The sequence below is a fragment of the Dendropsophus ebraccatus genome, chromosome 2 (assembly GCF_027789765.1).
Source record: "Dendropsophus ebraccatus isolate aDenEbr1 chromosome 2, aDenEbr1.pat, whole genome shotgun sequence".
Lineage (NCBI taxonomy): Eukaryota > Metazoa > Chordata > Amphibia > Anura > Hylidae > Dendropsophus > Dendropsophus ebraccatus.
Window position 1 is genome coordinate 128635706 of NC_091455.1, and position 20253 is coordinate 128655958.

Genomic DNA, 20253 nt, shown 5'->3' on the forward strand with positions numbered 1-20253 from the left:
CTTGTTCCATCATCATCATCATCATACCACTACATCCTCATCATCTTCTTGTTCCATCATCATACCACTACACCCCTCATCATCTTCTTGTTCCATCATACCACTACACCCATCATCCTCTTGTTCCATCATCATCATACCACTACACCCCCATCATTCTCTTGTTCCATCATCATCATACCACTACGCCCCTCATCATCCTCTTGTTCCATCATCATCATACCACTACACCCCTCATCATCCTCTTGTTCCATCATCATCATACCACTACGCCCCCATCATCCTCTTGTTCCATCATCATCATACCACTACACCCCCATCATCCTCTTGTTCCATCATCATCATACCACTACACCCCCATCATCCTCTTGTTCCATCATCATACCACTACACCCCTCACTATCCTCTTGTTCCATCATCATACCACTACACCCCCATCATCCCCTTAAAAACAAAAAAATCTATACTCACCTGCATGATTTCTGTAGCCCCCAGGTCACACGCGCTGGCGGGCTTCCCCCGGCGGGAGGTGGGGCTTAGCGTGGAGGGGGCGGAGCTTCGCGGGACCTGTTTTTTTCTTAACGCGATGCTCCCTGCGCTGGAAGTACTTCCCCCCCCCCCGCCGCACACAGAGCTCCCTGGGGGCCGCAAGACAGCCGGGGGCCCCTGCCTCTTGTGATCGCAAGCAAAACATTGCTTGCGGTCACAAGAGGGAGTGGAAGGCGGGCAGTGCAGTGGTAAGGGGGGGCCTCGCGGGCCCCCCCTTGGTAGCGGCCCGGTCGCGGCGGCGACCCCTGCGACCGCGGTCGCTACGCCACTGGTGTGGGTTCATACTGAGGAATCCGGACGGATTACCTGCCGCGGATTCCACAGCTTGCCCTGCTCGCATCTCCACCTGTGCCATAGACTACATTCTATGCACAGGTAGATTCTGCCGTCCGCCCAAAGAATGAACAGGTTCATTCTTCAGACGGACAGTGGAATCGGCCTATGCATGGAATGTAGTCTATGGCACAGGTGGAGATGTGCACAGGGGCGAGCTGCAAAATCCGCTGAGCCGCGATTGGCCGAGCACAGTTATGCTCAGCCAATCGCGGCTGAGCAGCTGATGACGCGGCCGGCACTCGGGAAGATTGGAGGTGTTCGGGCCGGCCGAAGATAACGTTTGGCACAAGATGGCGGACGCGTGTCGGCACGAATCAGGTATGTATAATGCACTACACTTCCGGGTACACGGGTGGGGGTGGTGGGACACGGGGAAGGGGGCCATTCACAGACATAACATACATTACAAAGTTGTATAACTTTGTAATGCGTGTTATTCTGTGAATAATTTTTTACCGCCGCACTACCCCTTTAAAGCTATAGTATTACCTCTGCAAGTGGGGTAATTTTTAGGCAGGCCAGTGGAAGTGGATGCATCATAAGGCCATACTATATGGCACAATCTAGAGAAGGAAGCGAGAGCACTCACTTCCTCCTTCTTCCCCACTCACTGTTTTTACACGCACAGTGTAATAGCAGTGTACGGAAAGCTGCAGGAGGGGCTGCCTGAATGATTCTTATGGTGTGTTTACACAGAGAAATTTATCTGAAAGATTTTTGAAGCCAAAGCCAGGAACAGACTATAAACAGGGAATAAGTCATAAAGCAAAGACTGAGATTTCTCCTCTTTTCAAATCCATTCCTGGCTTTGGCTTTATAAATCTGTCAGATAAATCTCTCTGTGTAAATGCACCATAAGAATGTCCTACTTTGGAACTAACAGAAGGAGATCATGCAGTCTTTTTAAAAGCATTATTCATTCATGCAATATATATTTGGATTATTTATATTGGCAGTATTAAAGCATTATTCACATTAGGATGTAAATGTATGGTTTTGTATACCGCCTTGTATGTTGTTTATGGCAGTCCCAGTCCCGAGCATGTGTAAAGAATACACAATCTTTGTTCCTATAATTAGTACCCTTAGATAAGTTTTACCAGTGATGTGTATAACCTAATCTCTATAGAATAAAATGAAATAAAATACATAACACTAATGTATTTTCTGTAACATACTTATACATGGGACTACATTTATCTAGTATTTATCTAGCCACAAGACTTAGTCATATTTAATTTACTTCAAATAAATTTTGTGTGTTATACTGAAGTCTAAAGTATATTTACATGCGTATTGTCTGCGTTAATTAGATTGATGAGACCAATAATTTGATATACGTTTTTTTTAATGATTTTACATACATCAAAGTTTCCCTTAAGTATATCTATAACATATTTACATGTTTTATACACAAGTAATCTTTATTAGACTAGTAAATTGACACAGTGCCTCAAAATTGAATGTTATGGTTGTCTTGATTCTAGTAAATAATGTTTAAACAAAATACAAACAGAAAACTAACTTCTATACATTGTATGGTACAAGTCGAGGGCTTGGATTATAAATATATATATATATATATATATATATATATATATATATATATATATATAGTTATACCGCCACAAAATACATAATCAGAAGAAAGTTTATATATAATATATATATATATATAATGTTAAAGAGATTGAGAATAAGTTACATAACAAAGGTAAGAAACCAAAAAATACTATTAAAGGTTTACTTTAAAAGCACATATTATAAATTGATCTATTACAGCTAATAAAATATAAAACTATATAATTTTATGTGTTAAATGTTTTGGACAAATGATGTATTTTTGCATCAGCTTTCCAAGTAATACTCAAAGTAAAAAAAAAATGCAGTTTGTTTCAGGTTGCATAGCATAATTTCCATTAGAAAACTGAGCCCACCTCATTATAATATTGATCTTGTGAAATACTTCTAGTCCCATTCTGCTGTTTACGTTTGCTGTGCTGGTTACATTTTAGAATGTTCTTTAAATGTCTTCTGAATTTGATTCCAATAAATGCATACAAAATGGGATTGAGGCAACAATGAGAAAATGCTATTTTCTCAGTAATATATTTTGCATATTCAAGGTTTTTTGTCAGTCCACAACTCGTAAAAGATTGTTGATGTTGAAATGACTGTAATAATATTACAATATTGTAAGGTGCCCAGCTGACCAAATATAGTGCAACAATAACAAGAATTAGTTTAACTGGTTTATGATTAATTTGTGATCGAGAACTGTTCAATGTCCTGATAATTCTGAAATAACAGTATACAATGACACAAAAGGCAATAAAAAATGAAATATTTTGTTGATAGTGACTTATCAGCACTGGGTATATTTGGCTATATTCACATTTAGCCGATGTTGTGTGAACTTGGAAAATCATAACAGGAATACAAGCAAAAATACTAACTGCCCATGAAAGCACAGTTAAAAGCATTCCATTTAAGTGTCTTTTGGTTTTCAGAACTGATAATGGATCCACTACAGCCACATAACGATAATAAGTGAGGCATGTTAAAAAAATTATTCCACTGTAGAATCCCAGAGAAAAAAGTACATTGAACACTTTGCAAGCCACAGATCCAAAAACCCATCCTTGTCTGTGATACACAACAAAAAATGGTAGACAGGCAGTTAAAATAAGGTCTGAAATTGATAAATTAAATATGAAAACATTTGTAAGAGACACCATGTGTTCATGCATGACGAGGATCCATATTACAAGTAAATTTCCAATGATTCCAAATATAAAAAAGAAAGAATTTAAAATGGTTGTGAACAAAGCAACAAATGCATATACATCCTGTTTGTTACAAGCTGTGACGTATTCTGTATCATACTCTGGCGAGGTTACTTCAGGAGTAGAAGTTTCTTCCATTATATTCTTTTTCTTGGTGACCTAGTAAAAAAAAGAAAAACATTTTCTACAATTTTCAGCATTATAATGGATATTTCAACATACTGAATCCAATCTTACCGTAGCAAAGATGTAGAAAGAAAGCTAAAAAATGGTAACTCAAGCATTCCAATATAGGTCAAACAACTTCCTCTTTTAAAACTTTGTTTACGTACTATTTGGTTTTTGTTCCATCTTTTTTTTTTTTTAAATATGTGATTTACAGGTAATGACCAGAGACATGTATTATGGCTTTGCATGTGCACCCAAATGAATTTGTACAAATGATGCTTAGGACCCTGGAACATACATATACAAAGAGAGGTGCAAGCTATGTTGGTGCTGAAGGATGCAATTTCATACTGCACCAAGCACCCTCTCTTCCTGAAATGTATACAGTACCTGTAACTATAAAAAAAAGAAAATATTAAAAACTGCATGGTTTTGTTAGATTAACGAGATTAACTAAGTTTCAAAGTAGCGACAAGGTGATTTTTGGGCTCTCGCTGTTATTATTGAACCTCTGAGCGTTCCCTCCATAACACAGTTATGTTTTATTCTCTCCATTTCTGCGGTGTGAGCAGAGCTGGTTTGTTTGCCAGTGGTACTCACTCAGGGACTTCCCTTACTTGTCTGGCTAATCACAGGACAACAGTCATTTCTGCTGTTTCATTACGTTGTGCTATTAACGTTCTCTAGACTGACTGTGGGGGGGGGGGGGTTACTGATGCACTGGGTTTGCAAGATGTTATGTGAGCATAAAAGAAAAAAAACAACAGCAATGAAGGTGGTAACCCAGGAAAACGGGGGAAAGAGGAAGATAACATTCAGGAGGCAGTACTGTGTACACATTTGTATGAACACTGATATGTATCGAAGAAACGTGCAGGGCCGCTGTCAGAGGTCTGTGTGTTCACATGACAGTAATAGGAAAGGGATGTGTTCAGCATGGATCAATCAGGAAGTGAGAATCACATAGCTGTGCAGGAGGACAGTGACAGAGACTTTTCTATACAGCAGTGTGAATGGCAGAGTGTAAGTGCAGGCAGATTATAGCAGCAGTGTGAATGGCTGAGTGTAAGTGCAGGCACATTATAGCAGAAATGGAGAGGATGGAAAACACAAGAGCTCGCAGGCTGCAGGGAGCATGAAGGAATGAGCAGCGCAGATGTGGGCACATAAATACAGCACTCTCTGTGCAGGGAGAAAGGGGTTTCAGCTATGAAGAGATTGCCTCCACAGTCCTGTCCCCTGATGGAAGTCCAAGCCTGAAGTGGATCTGCTATGATTTGGAAGGTGAGGGATAATTCCTGGGTCAAAGTACAGTGCTGTAGAGGAGGCTCTGCAGACCTTGCCCATCACCCACTCCCCCTCCCACCCAGTACGGGAAGCTCTTACACCAAAGCAATGCTCTTAAACCAAGTTACAATTTTGAAAAACTGTGAGCTCTTCTTGCAAAGCACTCTTAATCCAAGTTATTCTTAAACCAAGGTACCACTGTAAATAAATAAAAAGAGGGTTTACAAATATTTTATTATTAAAAATGTCAGTTTTTTTTTAGTAATTTATTGATTCACAGATTTTATAATGATGTAATTTTTGGTGGTGAAATAATGAAGAGGAGGGATATTTGCAGTTGTTGTGTTTAACCCCTTAACGACGCATGACGGGTATACCATTAAGGGTGATCAGATAGGACTCCCGTGTAAGGCCTGTCTGCAGCCCGCGGTCCCCGGTTGCTATGTGCAGCAAGGGAGCGCGGGTATTAGCCGATGCGGCTGATCGCCATGGCCGGCTAATTAACTATTCGAATGCAGCTGTCAAAGCTGACAGCTGCTTTTGAATAGTATCTGTGGCCCCTGTCCCTGGTGTTATATGGGGTATCTACGCCGCCCCCCCCCCCTGATGCGATCGCGGAGAGAGGATCACTTGTACTGAGCCTGCTGGGGCTTACGGTTGGAGTGACGCTGATCCCGACTCGGCAATCCATGTAGCTGGTCTGTAGCAGACCAGTATAATAGAGCAATGATCTAATGGATCATTGCTCTATTATATACACAGCATTGATCTCAATAGGAGATCAGTGCTGTGTATATAGAAGTCCCCCAGGGGGCTTCTAATTGCTGTATGTGAAATAAATAAATAAAGTGTGTAGGGATCTTCCCGGGGGATGGTGTGTTTGGACACAGTTCACAGCAGACTTGGCTTTGTAAAGTAACAGCTTGGCGTTTATTTGCAGCATAAACAGTCCAGAAAACATAAATACAGCAACACTGTGCTTTTAACAACAAAACAAAAAGGTCTTGCCCGTCTGGGCGCTTACTAACAGGCAGGTTACCTATCTGATGCTTCAATAAGCGGTATCGCAGGGTATGAATTGGCCCCAGCGGCGGCAGTATTCCTTGCTCCCAGGAGAACCAGTATGCAGGCTGTTCACCCCTGGCTGAGAGCACTCCCCTGCACACTGAGCACACATTTTGCCTTCTCAGGCTGATTGGGATCAGAGCTCACCTGATCCCAAAACCCATACTGGATCGAGGGGGAGGGAATGGCAGATCCCACTACCAAAACCTACCTGCCATTCCATGTAAATCCAGGCCCGGTAAAAATAAATAATAACTCAGCAGCATAGCACTGCTGAGCAAGAGATCCCTCCTGGACTTACCATCTCACACTATGCATGCAGCCTAGGTGAGATGTACACCCCCTCGAACACATCTCCAGTGACATGTCTACAAGTGTTTTTATATAACCCCCTGCCCTGATAAAAGTTTAAATCACCCCCCTTTTCCCATTTTATAAATAAAAAATAATAAATTAATAAAAAAAACACACGTGCGTAATCGCCCGAACTATTAAATTATCACATTCCTGATCTCGCACGGAAATCGGCGTAAGCGCAAAAACTCGCCAAAGTTCAAAATTTAGCATTTTTGTTTTTTGGCCCAAAAAAGACATCTCAAACAGCCCTATAGACCAACCAATAAAAGAGTTATAAGCATGGGAATACAGCAATTGCAAGTTACATATTGTTGTAATCGTACTGACATGAGGAACATAGATAACATGTAACTTTTACCATGGGGCGAATGGCGTAAACAAGAAACCCCTTGAAATAAAAGGAATTGCACTTTTTTTCCAATTTTACTGCACATATAATTTTTTTCTGGTTTTGCAGCATATTTTATAGAAAAATTATGTCTGTATTTGCAAAGTATAATTGGTGTCGCAAAAAATAAGGGCTCATGTGGGTCTGAAGGGGAAAATATGCAGGCGCAGTGGCCTTTTAAACCTGAGGAAGAAAAAACGAAAGCACAAAAATGAAATCTGGTTCTGTCCTTAAAGGGTTAAAACTAGAGATGAGCGAACCTCGAGCATGCTGGAGTCCATCCGAACCCGAACTTTCAGCATTTGATTAACGGTGACTGCTGAAGTTGGATAAAGCCCTAAGGCTATGTGGAAATCATGGATATAGTCATTGGCTGTATCCATGTTTTCCAGACAACCTTAGAGCTTTATCCAAGTTCATCAGCCACCACTAATCAAATGCCGAACGATCGGGTTCAGATGGACTCGAACCCGAACCTGGTTCACTCATCTCTAGTTAAAACATGTAATGTTTTATTTTGTATGTTATATCCCTGAGGAAAGGGTGGAAAGCCCTGATACGCGTCAGATCAGCAATTAATGTATATTTGTGCTTTATGGTGGTAGTCCGGTATTCATACCTTTACCATCAGAGGAAGGTTGGGCAAAAGTAGGAGAATTTGGCAGATCTGTGAACACTGCTCCTGTGGATGAAGGTCCTATTCCATGAAGCAATTTTTAGACGATTAGCAATAAACGATCTTTAACTACTGCTATGGTGAACAACCTGAATTCGTTCACCCAATTACAAGTAACAATGATAGTTACTTATGATCGTTCTATTGACCATCCTGTGGTCGCTAATGCATTTGTTTCAGAGCTATTACACTAACTGATCTGCAACAGATGGTTGTTCTAGTTGGTAAAGCAATAACTTCATAGGAATCACGTGGCTTGTTTCTCCTCCCTTGATCAGGGTCACCTTATTGACAGTATTTAAAGACCTTTTATTGCCTTATTACTTTTTTTTTGCAATGTATCCATTTTAGAATTAACGTGGCCTTTTCTTAGCATTTATTAGCATTTAATTGTACGTCTATTTTATATATGAACATTTTAGAACATTACATGTTCTCCTTTATTCGTACGCAATATATCTAATTTTGCTAATGTCTACCACAATGGCGCACGCGGCATCATGTGTTTCTTTTGATTTTGGGAGAAAAACGGAAATTGCCACTGTTGCGGCATGCAGGCAACAATGAGATTTTATGAGATAAATTTATATGTCTATGTCTTTTTTTGCGCTTAATGCCTTTAGCCAATAGAATTTGCCCTACCCACCAGGAGATGGAAGCAAACCTGACTTGAGTCGATTTGAGCATTGTACATTGAGGAACGGTACGGCATCACCACTCACCAAGTGTAAGTATGAAGTCTTACTAGGTGTGTGTTCGCGGGCCAAGAACGGTTCTGCTCCCAAAAAGGTTTTTTATGTTCTTTCCTCTTGGCATTCCCAAATCTAATGTTGATTTTAATAACAATAACATAAATTAAAAGAGCCATTAAAAGGAGCTAAGTATTGCTAACGCTGCTTGCAGCAGTGCTAGCGGTATGTACGTAGTTGTACTGGGACTAGGGCTTGAGCAGTCTTGCAGTTCCCAACACAGCCACTGATGGCAGCACTGCTTTCATTTAATGTAAAAATGCAAAAAAGTTAAACTATACACATTTTCTTTAATAGGTAGCATAGCTAGTTTGCATAGGTAGTCTCCTGTTCTTAAGGGCACTTCCTGTTGAGCTAATAATTCCACAGTATAACCCACTTCTTCAAATACTTTTTAGAGTCTCTCAGTTTCTGTATGTATCCCTTTAATTTAGAGAAGTTGCACTTAATCCACATGTATTGACATTTTGGGGGATTTTATTAGGTCAGGTAGGCAAATAACAGTTAAAAGCTGTTAATGCAAATAATAGAAATAACCAGAAATTACATTAATGGCATTTTTAAATGTTAAGGGATAGTATTAAATTCCTGTGGCATGGCAAGGTGTAAATCATTGCACAAATCTACACCTGCTCCCGAGTGTTGTGCAATGCCTGTGTAGTGTCCCAGCACAGGTGTGCCACTAAGTCTTTTATGCACCTGGGCAAAGTAACTCATTCAGGTTCCCACAGTGGGATTAAAGATAGGTGTATTGTGTGTTTTTCTCTACTAGGTGTCACTACAATGTTTTCTGTATGTCTTACAGTGTGCACAGCTGAAGGAAGCACTGGGTTAACTATGTTGTTACATGTTTATTTTCCTCCAATCACAGATGCAGGCTTGGTTTCCCTCACTTTTCTACCTATCCTCTTTCTTTTCTCTTTGCTACACACCGCCCCGCCAATCACAAGACACTTTAGTTGGCCCCTATAAGAGGGAGGTTAGTTCCTGGTGGGAAAAGTTCTCTAGTCAGTTCAGTGAGAGAGACACAGACAGAGGTAGTTACTGCTGCAGTGAAGCTAGGGCCTCGCTCAAGCCAGGACCCTTGTCAGGGACTGAAAGGCTTTTCTATTTTTTGTGTAAGTAACTACCGCTAGCAGTGCCAGACCCCTCAGGAGGAAAGGACGTCCTCTGAGGATCACCTTGTCCATGCCAGGCATACTCTCTACAAGATACAGATCTGCTGTCAGGATGGTATCTTTGCAGAGCTTGATGTGTCCCTCGGCTCATGCTGTGTGGCCGAGAAGGCGCTGATTTTCTTGTATTTGTTCTGTTTCTGTGTTTTGTTTTGCATTAGTGTGAACGCTGGTTTATTTTGTCTACTCACTTGATTTAATGGACACACCCGACTTCATCTGCTGAGTTCTGTCTGGCCATGTCATGGTTAATCTTTGTTTTGATTCTTTCTGTGACTGCCAGGTCTTCCTGCCAGTGGATGTGTTTTGTTGTCAGGTGTCTGTGCTTGGAGATCAGGGGGATGGTCCAATCATGGCCGTTTCTAGGGGCGGGCGGGCCGGGCGACCGCAAGGGGCACCGAGAGGTTGGGGGCGCTGGTGGCACCCCCAGGACCTGACTTAGCGGTGTGTACTCCCGGCCGTCAGCCCGCCCGCCCCATCACCTGCTCCGACCCCTGTACCGCCCGCTGGACTGCAGCTCCGCCCCCCCCGGACAGCACTTGGCCGAGCCGAGCGCTCATCACCCAGCTGGCTGCTGCCGCCCCCTCCTCTGGGTCCTGGTCTGACCTCCCCATCACCTGCTCAGACCACTGGACAGCCCGCCGGACCGCAGCTCCGCCCCCCGGACGGCACTTGACCGAGCCGAGCGCTAATTACCAGGCTGGCTGCTGCCGCCCCCTCACACATCGTCTCCCTCCAGCATATGACGTCATCTGACTGTGCTGGAGGGAGAAGATGTGTGCAGGGGCGGCGGCGGCCTGCTTGCTCCCCGCAGGCCGGAGGAGAAGAACAGACAGGGTCCCGCTCTATCTATTGAGGTGAGTATAATGTTGTTTTTTTTGTGTGTGTGTGTGTTTTGGGGGGGTGGGGTGCAGAGCACAGGGGGAGATTATTTATATGAGGACAGCATGGGAGGGATTTTTTACTATGGGGGGCAGAGCACAGGGGGGGGATTATTAATATGAGGACAGCATGGGGGGGATTATTAATATGGGAACAGCATTGGGGGGGATTATTAATATAAGGACAGCATTGGGGGGGATTATTAATATGAGGACAGCATTGGGGGGGATAATTAATATGAGGACAACATTGGGGGGGATTATTAATATGAGGACAACATTGGGGGGGATTATTAATATGAGGACACATTGGGGGATTATTAATATGGGGACAGCATTGGGGGGGATTATTAATATGAGGACAGCATTGGGGGGATTATTAATATGGGGACAGCATTGGGGCGGATTATTAATATGAGGACAGCACAGGGGGATTATTACTAATTTGGATGCAGCACGACGAATTATTACTATGGGGACAGCACAGGTGGCATTATTACTATATGGGGGCACAGCAGGGGATGCTACATACAGGGGGCAACCCACATACCTACTTACTTTACTGCACATGACACAAAAAAGTGGAAATTGTAAAAGTGCGGAGCCTAAAAATGTTTGTCTGGCAGGTTCACAAGAGATCATCATGGTGGTCTGGGCCAGAAGGGGAGGAAAAGGGAACAAAGAAGACGTCACCTGTGAGTCACTATATGACTTTTTTTTGCCCCACGTAGAAAAGGGTTGAATAACACTGCTGTATGCCATGATACACACACTGCTTCCCCCTAGTAACACCCGCCCCCCCCTCCACATATCACTTTGGGGGGGGGTTTGCTTTCAGCAAGATTCGCCCTGTAGTTCAAATTACCTAGAAACTGCCCTGGGTCCAATTATGTTTTAAACCAGAACCATGGCCTCCTATATAACAACCCCAGTCTGTGTACTCCTTGCTGGTTATTGAGCTTGTCTCTGTCTGCCTCTGACATTTTGCACCTACACACCAGGTTACACTTGGGTTATCCAAACCTGTGGAAGCAGTGCCTGTCTGACTAGGGGTGGGTACCAACGCCACTCCAGGCTACATAGACAAGGGCCCAAGAGACTCTACAACCACCTAGCAGCCACAACACCGCCAAAGCCACCCCGGCCAAAAGCAACCTGACTGCTTCGCCACATCGGCACCAGGTGGATTTACTAAGAGGTGTGTTCCACCCTCTGAAAACACAGAGGGTGGGATTTATTTAAGACTGGTGTACTCCTATGCTAGTCTTGATAAATGTCCCCCAAAATGTTTAATAATCATTTCCAAATCCTTGCATGGAGTTTCAAAAAGGTAGATGGTGCACACAGGGAACACACCTTTGCTAGAAACACAAGGATCCAACAATGTTTAAGCAAGGAGAAACAGGCAGAGTGACTTTAAATGGGTGCAAGTGGAACAGGATTGGTGGAGGCAGAAATAGGAGGAGACATGCTGCCCCTTTAAATCCTTGGTAAGCAAAAGAAAGTAGCATAGGCTAAGAGAACCACAGATGGCAGAGAACCCAGGATCTACAAAAAGAGCAGCAAAGAAGCAACACCAACAGGAGCAGGAACCAGAATGACTCTGCCGGCGGTAAGTATCACTACAATAGTACACATTACGCCTAAGTAGAAGAATCAGTGACAAAGTAATAGGAGAAACGGAAACTAGAAAATAACCCAAGCAACTTTGTAACAAATCATTAGTTTTGAGTAAATGAATTACATGCTGTATATTTCTTTGTATAAGAAGTCTATACCTGTCCCTGACTGTGTGCTGTAATGTCCCTACCTGCTTGCCCCCCTAGGCTAAACCCTAGGGCTGCAACTGGGCGAAAGTCCCTAGCCTAACTAGGGATACGGGGAGGTAGACAGTACACACAGACAGGTAAATACAAAACAGGTCAGGCAGTCCGAGACGGCAACAGGAGGTAACGTAAAAATCCAAATCGGCAAGCAATGGGTTAACAGAGTCCAGTCCAAGGTCGAGCACAGGAGGTATTGCAGTACAAAAGGATAAGGCAGAGGCAAAGTCTAAGTCCGAGTCCAAGTCCAAGTCACAAGTAACACAATCTAACGCTGGTGTATCTGGAGAACAAACATACACTGGCAACTACTGATGGAACTGGCCAGACTAAATGCTGCCAGAACTTCCGCCCCAGCTCCTGATAGGAGCAAGGAGTCTGACAGCAGTGATGCAGACCAATAGTAGCCAGGGAGCCCTCCCTGTGCTCTGAATGGAGGAAGACCCAGGAGCAATGCAACACCTGAAGGCTTAACCCCACAAGCACCAGAGAGGAATCAGGAGAAACATGAAGCCGGGTGTCGGCTCCCTGGCAGCACAGATAGAAGTGTGTAAATCAGGTCAGAGTAATGGGGCGCCGGCTGGTTCTTCCAGCCGAATTCACACACAGGGAACGAATTCTAACAGTCTTAATATCACACGTTAATTATCATTGTACTTTTAAAGGTGAGATAAGTTTATTTAAGGGACATAAAGAGAAAAATATACCCTTAAATAAGTACAGTGGTACCTTGATTTAAGAGTAACTTCAATTAGCATTTTGCAAGAAGAGCTCACATTTTTTTCAAAATTGTAACTTGGTTTAAGAGCTTTGCTTTGGTTTTAGAGCTTCCTGTACTAGGTGGAAGGGGGAGTGACGGAGGGGCATGGTCTGCATAGCGGGGTCTACAGCACTGTACTCTGACCCAGGAAGTCTCCCTCACCTTCCAAATCATAGCAGATCCACTTCAAGCTGGGGCTTGCATCAGGGGATGGGACTGTGGAGGTAATCTCATCATAGCTGTAACCCCTCTTTCCCGGACAGAGATTGCTGCTATACTGTGTCCACATCTGTCCTGCTCATTCCTTCATGCTCTCTGCAGTCTCTGTCAGCCCTTGTGTTTCCCATCCTCTCCATTCCTGCTATAATGTGCCTGCACTCACACTCAGCCATTCACTTTGCTGCTATAATGTGCCTGCACTTACACTCACCATTCACACAGCTGTATAGAAAAGTCTCTGTCATTGTCCTCCTGCACAGGTCTGTTATTCTCACTTCCTGATTGGTCCATGCTGAACACACACCCTTTCCCATTTCTGTCATGTGACTACACAGACCTCTGACAGCAGCCCTGCTTCTCTTTTCTAGCCTGTTGTACTACAGTACTGCATTATGTGAATCTGCCGCTCCATCCTGTATCTACAAACTGCAGCTGTTTTTTCTGATTTATGCACTTAATATACATTATACTCCACATGCTGCTTGCTATACTGTACAGTAACTTACAATATGACATATTAAGCTATTTCTCATTGTTTGTTTCATCTGTTCTACATGTTATTCAGAATTAAAAAAACATTATTTTTGGGATGCTGAATCAACTGTCTGCATTTTAGTGATTTCTTATGGGATTTCCTATGGAAAAATTCGCTTTGCTTGAAGAGTGGATGGTCCCGGAACGAATTATGCTCGTAATTAGAGATGAGCGAGTACTAAAATGCTCAGGTGCTCCAAATTATGGGCAACAGCTGGGTGGTGGCCCTCAATACAATTTTGCTGACCTAGACCAAGATGGGGAAGGCACACGTGTGTAGCTGGTGCTTTTTTTTAAGGCACCACGTGCACAGGACACAGCCAGTGAGAATATGTATAGCTGAACTACAGATCCCAGCCAGCCAAGAGAATGTCAGCAACAGGAGAAATTACTGACAGCTGCACTACAAGTCCAAGCCAGCAGCCAAAAGTAGCAAAAAAAAAAAAAAAAATGTTTTAAAGTTTTTAAGCCCTTTGAAGGACTGTTTTACTGTTTTAAAATTTTTAAGCCCTTAGAAGGTTCTTCGTGTCGGATTTAAGCCTAACACTCTCCCTGACAGACAGCAGCTCTCTCCCTAATCTCACCTGATTCTTATATGCCCAGGTCATCTGATTTGGCCAGCCAATCGCTGCTATCAACATGTAGGGTTCCCACATGATGCTACGAGCTCCTAAAGACTCTCCTGCATGATGATTGGCTAAAAAAAGCCACCAAACAGGCAGGAAGAGATGCTTATCCGAGCAACAAGCACCATCGAGTACCCTAATACTCGAACGAATACCAAGCTCAGACGAGCATGCTCGCTCATCTCTACTCATAATCCAAGGCACCACTCAGGGGCGTAGCTAATGACTCCTGGGCCCTGCTGCGAAAGGTCAACTTGGGCCCCCCCCCCTTCCTCGACCAAGTGATGCTATTGGTGTATATATATATATATATATATATATATACACCGAGACAGATATTACCAATAACACCAGCATATAAGGAAGATAGGAAGAGAAATATTATCACCATACATATTACTGTCATATTGTTACTGACCAAATCCTGTATACTAAGACCAATAAAACACAGTACCAGATAACAAGTAACAAATAATTCCACCACATACAGACTAACACCACCGCTGCTACTGACTAACACCGCCACATACTGACTAACACCAACGCTGCTACTAACACCACCACATACTGACTAACACCACCTCTGCTACTGACTATTACCACCACCTACTAACACCACCGCTGCTACTGAATAACATTCACTGTACACGTATCACCGCATCCAGTCATATAGAGGTGGACGCAGCTCCACACAGGCTCTATACACCATATACATTACAGTGCAGTTATATCCGGTGACTTACAGGGGACGTCTTCTCTGATCGGAGTTCTTCCCTTTTCATCTTCTTCTCCATCCGTCCTGGGCCATCATGAACTTCTCCGAGCCACGAATCCACAGAATCTGCCAGACAGACATATTAGGCTCCTCACACTGACACCATCCTCATCTCTCTACAAACTGCACATTTTTATTGGCCCCTTTATGCCCTCATTTAGTGGTTAGGCTGACTCTATGTGACCCCCTTATAGTTTATGCCCTATATGTAGCCTCCTTATAGATGGCCCTCCTCTGTGTATCCCCCCTTATAGTATATGCCTCCTACTATGTAGCCTCCTTATAGATGCCCCCTCTGTGTATACCCCCTTATAGATGGCCCCCTCTCCCCCTATGTTGCCCCCCTTATAGATTGCCCCCTCTCCCCCTTATAGATGCCCCCCTTATAGATGGCCCCTTCCCCCCCCTTATATATGCCTCCCTTATAGATGGCCCCTTCCCCCCCTTATATATATTGCCCCCCTATAGATAGCCCCCTCTCCTATAGATGGCCCCTTCCCCCCCCCTTATAGATGCCCCCCTCTGCTATAGATGGCCCTTCCCCCCTTATAGATGGCCCCCTCTTTATAGATGGCCCACTCTCCCCCCTCCTTATAGATGGTCCCCCTCTCCCCCCCTTATAGATGGTCCCCTCTCCCCCCCCTTATAGATGATCCCCCTCTTCCCCCCCCTTATAGATGGTCCCCTCTCCCCCCCTTATAGATGGTCCCCTGCCCCCTTTAGATGGCCCCCTCCCCCCCCTTATAGATGGTCCCCTCTCTTGCCCCCCTTTATAGATGGCCTCCTCCCCCCCCCCTTTATAAATGTCCCCCTCTCCCCCTCCCTCCTATAGATAGCCCCCTATTTCCTTTATGAAAACAAATAAAAAAAACACACACAACTCACCTAACAATGCGCTCCCCCGGCGATCTTCTTCTTCAGCCTCTGTCTGCCCCCGCATCATGCGCTGCTGCCGGGGGTGTCGCGTCCTATCCCCGGCAGCGTGCGCATCATAGAGTTCCCTGTGCTGAGACCTCCAGCACAGGGAGCGTCTCTAATGTGCGCTCCCTGTGCCGGAGGTAACAGGCACACAGGGAACTCTATGATGCGCACGCTGCCGGGGATAGGACGCGACACCCCGGCAGCAGCGCATGATGCGGGGCAGACGGAGGCGGCCTCTTGTGACCGCAAGCAACACAATGTTGCTTGCGGTCACAAGAGGGATTGATGAGGGGGGGCCTCAGGGGCCCCGCGGGCCCCCCCTTGTGGCGGGCCGGGTCGCAGCGGCGACCGCTGCGACCCTGGTAGTTACGCCACTGGCACCACTGTACTTTACAGTACTCTAAATTTGAAGATAATACTAATAATCACAGCAAACAATGTACCCTTTTGCTCACTAGTATGGATGTTTTGTCTCTGTTGCTATTAGTTTATGCCTTTTACTGTTAAATCTTAAAAGCAATAAATAAAACCTTTTTAAAAAAAATAATCACAGCAAACAAAACAAAAGTGAAGGCACAACTTTGGCTGCATGACATATGATGCAAACATTTATAGTTACCTAAGGAACGATTGGGATTTTGATTTTATAATCATAGATAGAATAGACTCAAAACATTTGCATGTGAAATGCTCTGTGAAAGGAGAACCAACATGAAAGAGGCAATAAATTGAGGAATCAAAATTTTTAAGGAAACACTAAACAAGAATTTTTGTACTGTTGCTTCTTCAAACTTCAAAGTATAGAGAAGTAATTTTTAAAGAGAATTTATCACCTAGATTTGTTTTTACTGATACGGGAACATCTTCTTTTTCCTGTTTTCATTTTTAAATTTTATTACAGATGGGCTAACTTGCTGAAAGTTAGGGTTTGTATGAACCCAAATGATTGACTCATTTACTCATCTCTATTTGTAGTACATTATTATGGGGGCTGGCATCTTGCCTAAGATGTTTTTAACAGCATTTAGCGACATGCTTTACAGCAATTCTTGTGGACATAAGGCCCTATTCCACGGAACGATTATCGGCTGTATTCGGACAATCAGCCATTATGGCCGATAATCGTCCTGTGGAATAGAAGGCAACGGTCAGCCGACATCGTTCATGTTGGCTGATTGTTGAGTCGTTTTGTCTTTCAAACAACTGTGAGCAACAGCTATTGTGTACCTGTGTTATCTATATACTAGTGTTACCTTTCACTGCACTCCTGTCTTCGTTGTTAAGAAGGTGATCTGTGATCTGCAAAACAAGAAATCTCAGCTTAGTTTTAGACCTAGTAGTGAAAATGAAAACTGCAAGATTTCAGGATTATTTAATAATATAGATAGTAAAATGGGAAATTCTTAAAAAATATGTTTACCGTAAAACCCAATTTAAACAATAAGTCTTTTTGAGATGACACATTCCCTTTATTGGAAATCTGTCAACCAGGGCCGGGACAAGGAGTTCTGGAGCCCTAGGCACAGAAGAAATCTTGCCCCCCCCCCCCCCCCCCCCGCCCCAAAAAAAACCAATTACATACATACATGCACCCTCACTCACACACATACATACATGCACCATCACTCACACACATACATACATACATGTACCATCACTCACACACATACATACATGCACCCTCCCTCCATCACACTCACATACATACATACATACATACATGCACCCTCACTCATACATACATGCACCCTCACACACACACATTCATGCACCCTCACTCATACATGCATATGCGATGCCCTGGCCCCTGGGGGCCACTTCCGCAGTGCTGATGTTATGAGTGGGCAATGACCGGGGCAGCTGCAGGGGTTATACTTGTCACGGTATAGGCCTGAGGGCAGCACAGCTGTAGGGCCGGTCTGTGGAATCTGCGGGTGATGATGGGCATGCGATTCTTCGCTGCACCTAGTCAGGGCACCAGTTAGTAGACACCAATGCCAGGGTTCAGTAACAGCGGTTTTATTAAAGTTAAAGTAACTTGTAGTAACGAGTTCCTCCGGTTGCAACCGGGTATATAGCAGGCTTAGACAGTTAGTGCAGGAGTGATGCTGCATAGGCTGCAGAGATACGTGCCGGATGTTGGGAGTAGTAGTATGAGATGAAACTAGCGTTGCTGGGTGGACAAACTTGGGAGTAAAACTTGCTGTGGGTACTTGTAGAGATGAGAGAGATATCCGCACGACACCCAGATAAGAGAGAAGATGACTCCGGACACTTGTATAGGCAGACAGCCGTTTACTGGAACGCAGCAGCAGAATCAGTCACTCTTCTTATGGTGAAAAGGCTGTAGAGACGCTTCTGTCCCCTTCTGAGGGAGAGGACAGAGCAACACAACCTCCTTGCTTGAAAGCAGGGGCTGAACTCCCTTGTCAGCAGGAAGTGGGAAGTCACATGGTTGCTCCTGGCCAGAGCTAGTCGGCCATTGGAGGAACCATGGTTACAGGGCACTGGCACGTGATCCACAGCATTGCATACCACTGTACAAGGTAATAATAATACACAGGAGTATATATATATACACCAAGATATACATGAAAATACACATAACCAGGGAATATCCGGGGGGAAACTAGCAGCAGTTGCAGTGTGCACAGTTACCAGAACCAGCATGGACTAAATGATAGAAATGAGCACGATAGGAGTAGTAGTCCTTGCGTTCTGGGACACTGCATACCTCCCTAGCAAGTTTGAGCCGACCTCGGCGAATCTAGAAGGTAGCAAACATGAATAGACTGGACAATCAAACAACAGGAATGAATGATGAGAGTGAGTGTGATGAGGTGTGTGTCTCCCACTCCCAAGGCACAGGTGAAAAAGGAGAAAGAGAATGAGAAACCCTAGTGGCAGGACTTCACCTAGGGGTGCCTAGCGTAGTCTGGCGACCAGGTAGCTAGTGCGTGAACCATCTGACGTGTAAGCCAGGACAACTTAACTGCTGGCGGGTGACCCTCCATGTTCCAGCCAGTTAGACAGTAGGTTTTCTGTATAAAGTGTTACCCTACTGGAGGAGAACTGTGAAGACCTGTGTATTCCCTTGGCGTGTTTGTGAAATGTCTTGAATACCTGGAAGAGAGAGAGAGAAAAATAATAAAAGCAACCATACACTTTTGGGATCCCTCATATACACAAGCAATCATGCGACAAGCCTTCTTTACCATGAGAACTGTGAATCTGTGGAACAGTCTACCACAGGATCTGGTCACAGCAAAAACAGTAGAGGGCTTCAAAACCGGCCTAGACAAGTTCTTAGACCAAAATAATATCAATGCATATGTATAGAACCTATCACCCCTCCCCCTTCCCTGTATCCATCCCCTCCTTGGTTGAACTTGATGGACATGTGTCTTTTTTCAACCGTATTAACTATGACACAAGCACTCTATAAGCCAAACACACGAAAAGGCATCCAAGGTGCAATGGGTATGGACAAGTGTAAATGTTGGAGTATTACTATGTGTGGTTACTAACGTGTGGAGACAAAACAGGGCGACCAACACTAGAGACACCAGGAAGGGAGGTACAAAGGACGACATATACAACGAGGTCTTTGATGAGAACTGGCTCAAGTAAATCTTAAGGAAACCTGAGAGAAATCTGAATACAAACTGGCTCAACTAAATCTTTCCAGCTATAAAGATAATATAGACAATACTGAGAATATGAGACTGGATGAGAAAATACACTCCTATATAATCTAGACTTTCTCTGAGGTATATATGAACTGACTTCTCTTACTCAGAGGAGGAGCTATCTGACTTTGACACTAGAAAAATAAACTGTTTCTTACAAAAAGAGGCACTCTACTCTGAGGCTACTTAAACATCCTTTTGCCTGCTCAGAGGAGGAAATATAAGAGACTTTGATAATACTGAAATACAATAGCAGAATAAGTGTAACACTAGAAATAAGTGCAATAATAACTTTGGGTATCACACATTCACAGAAAAGTGCTTTAGGAAGGAATGGGTTAAGTGTCTCTGTTAGGGAGAGTCTCTTTGAGGCAATAAAGACTATCGTCCATGGCTAAAGGCTCTGGGACAGGCACTAGAGAACAGTTTGGTTATGGTGAGTGTGCATCAGCTCATGGCTGGTTAGTACAGGGAACTTGGTCAGGAGGA

The 20253-nt window shown here is 43.9% G+C and overlaps 1 protein-coding gene across 1 annotated transcript; it reads right to left on the reverse strand.

Annotated features, from left to right (window-relative positions):
• Positions 1-2663: 2663 nt before the first annotated feature.
• LOC138783512 (chemokine XC receptor 1-like) lies at positions 2664-17403 on the reverse strand. The gene is made up of 2 exons (XM_069958300.1): positions 17329-17403; positions 2664-3830 (listed from the first exon to the last, which is right to left on the reverse strand). The coding sequence occupies exon 2, from the start codon at positions 3807-3809 to the stop codon at positions 2805-2807; it is 1005 nt and encodes a 334-aa protein (XP_069814401.1). The 5' UTR covers positions 3810-3830; positions 17329-17403; the 3' UTR covers positions 2664-2804.
• Positions 17404-20253: the final 2850 nt, after the last annotated feature.